Consider the following 2,221-nt stretch of genomic DNA (forward strand, 5'->3'; position numbering starts at 1 on the left):
TTACTACATTTTAAGGATAAATCCTAACCTCATATAAAAAAAAAGATTTTTAAACAGTTCCAGGAAAAAATAATAGGTTGATCTTAAAATTATCTTTTCCCTAAGAATGTAAAATAGCAAAAATAAAAATGAGGCTATACTATTAGTCTATAAACCTAATACAATAGAATCCATTAAAAGTTGAAGAGACTTGAGAGAGGATGCTAATTTCCCCTGTGGTGCCACAGCTTTTTAGAAATGCATTCAAAGCTTCACGGCGTGGTCTGGAATTGATTACATTAATCCATTATCAATTCAGTAGTCTTTAGGAAATGCTTATAGTGGATTTTTAAGGGACAAAGTCTCCTCTCGGTTATGTTTATCCAATCTCATCAGGTTAAACATGTGTCAATGAAAGCAGATTTTGGCCAGTGTTCTGGTAGAAAAATATTTGAGGGCATATAAGTACAATTCTAAAATTTATTTGCAAGCATTATTTCATCTGTGCTTGCAAATCATATATAGCCTTGACTTTTCTTTATGTATCTTCTTTTTGTATGGACAGACAAACAAATTATACTGAGTTAAAGATGGAGACATACCCTGCACATCAGCTGTTGCACAGTAACTAGTTTGTGTGTCCACTCTCCTTCTGATTTAAGTTGACATTGAACTGAAAAAGCTTACACTTTAATGGACTTCTAGGTAAATCCAGGCTTCTGGGTAGAAAGGAGCCTCATAGGACTTCTAAAGTATGTTTAATTTTTATTGCGTGTCTGTTAAGCTGGTTACCTATTTTGGTTGGGGATGTAGCAGCTTCTTATGTTCTCTTATTCTGCTAGCATTCTTGCAGTGTTTCATGCAGGAGCAAGCTATTCATATTTAGCATCCACTTACTGTGGAAGAGGAGCAGCGGAGCAAAGCAGTTACTTTGGAAGAGCTGATGCACAGTAAATCCTTTCCCCATCTTTTAACTCAGAAATTTGTTCATTTATTCATAGAAAATATAGCTAGAAGGGATCTCCAAATATCATCTAGTACAACTCCATGCTTAAAGCAGAATCATCCTTGTTTCTAAACCATCCCAGGAAAATATTTGTCTAATCTGCTCCCAGCTTTGTCTGTTGATTTGCCAACTTCCCACATTTACCTCTGTGTGTTTTTCAGTGGGGTCTCTTACATGTTCAGTGCCATAGCAAGGGGTGGGGGGGAGAGCAGGGTGACAGCCCCACACACCGAAGTGAAGGGGTGCCAACAGGTGCTGCCCAGCCAAGGCGGTACATGGGACAGAGCCACGACAGTAACTGCTTGGTTTGGGGGGATGTGGGTACAGAGGAAGGGTGGCTCCTGCTGCTGCATGTACTCCTGGGTAAGCATGGGGAGGCGAGTACCCCATGGATTTGTGCACTGGGCGAGGGCAGGCTGCCGCTGCAGGCTTTGCCCCAGGTGGCAAAATTCATTGCTATGGCATTGAACATATTATATGATATCCGTAGGCCCATGCTCATACACTTTCTATATTTAAGTCTCTGTAAAGATTCATTTCACATGCTGTTCACAGTGAATGAAGTTGACCTCATAAACAATATATGGTTTGTCTGATATTGGCTATTATCTTGCTTCTAACCTCTGTGTACTATCTGTCTTTAGTCTATGAATACCTTGGAGCAGAGGCTGCTCTTAAGTATTTGTAAAATGTCTAGAAGATGACAAGCCCTATCACTGAAAATAACGCATAATTATAATAAACGTAAAATATAAATGACAGATGATTTGGATGGTTTGATACATTTTTAAGGAGGAAGCCTCCATGGACTTAACCTGAGAGATTTTGGAATTATTTTAAAAATTATTTTGAAATTCTTAGTTAATAGTATACACTTGACCTATGTGTTATAAATTTAACTTACTTGTGGTTGGTATTTTGTCTTGTCTGAGAGATGCTTTCTTCTATTATCTAATACTTGTTGTTGTGCCCTTGTAACAAAGTATAAGAAAGATATGTGAGATTTTAAATATCTTGGTCATACATCTCAAGAGATTAGTAATTTTGGCATTGAAATAAACACATTAAAAAAGCCAGATTTCCCATGATATCCTGAGCAGTCACCATCTGAAACTTGGCTGCTTAAATCAGTAAGTTGGGTACTCATTTACCGAACAGTAATACTCTAACGGGCACCATAGGAACTGGTGGGGAAACTATTTAAAACCCTAAAACAACCTGTATCTTTTCCTGCTG

At 38.0% G+C, this 2,221-nt stretch overlaps 1 protein-coding gene across 1 annotated transcript in view; it reads right to left on the reverse strand.

The window, feature by feature from the left end:
* Positions 1–2,221, reverse strand: part of CUNH12orf40 (chromosome unknown C12orf40 homolog) — a 27,472-nt gene that overhangs the window by 14,501 nt on the left and 10,750 nt on the right. The window contains exon 5 of the mRNA XM_025209703.1: positions 1,890–1,956. Within this exon, the coding sequence (XP_025065488.1) occupies positions 1,890–1,956 (67 nt within the window). The remainder of the gene's footprint in view (positions 1–1,889; positions 1,957–2,221) is intronic.

This window comes from Alligator sinensis, unplaced genomic scaffold, assembly GCF_000455745.1.
Source record: "Alligator sinensis unplaced genomic scaffold, ASM45574v1 scaffold9_1, whole genome shotgun sequence".
In the NCBI taxonomy this organism is placed as follows: domain Eukaryota; kingdom Metazoa; phylum Chordata; order Crocodylia; family Alligatoridae; genus Alligator; species Alligator sinensis.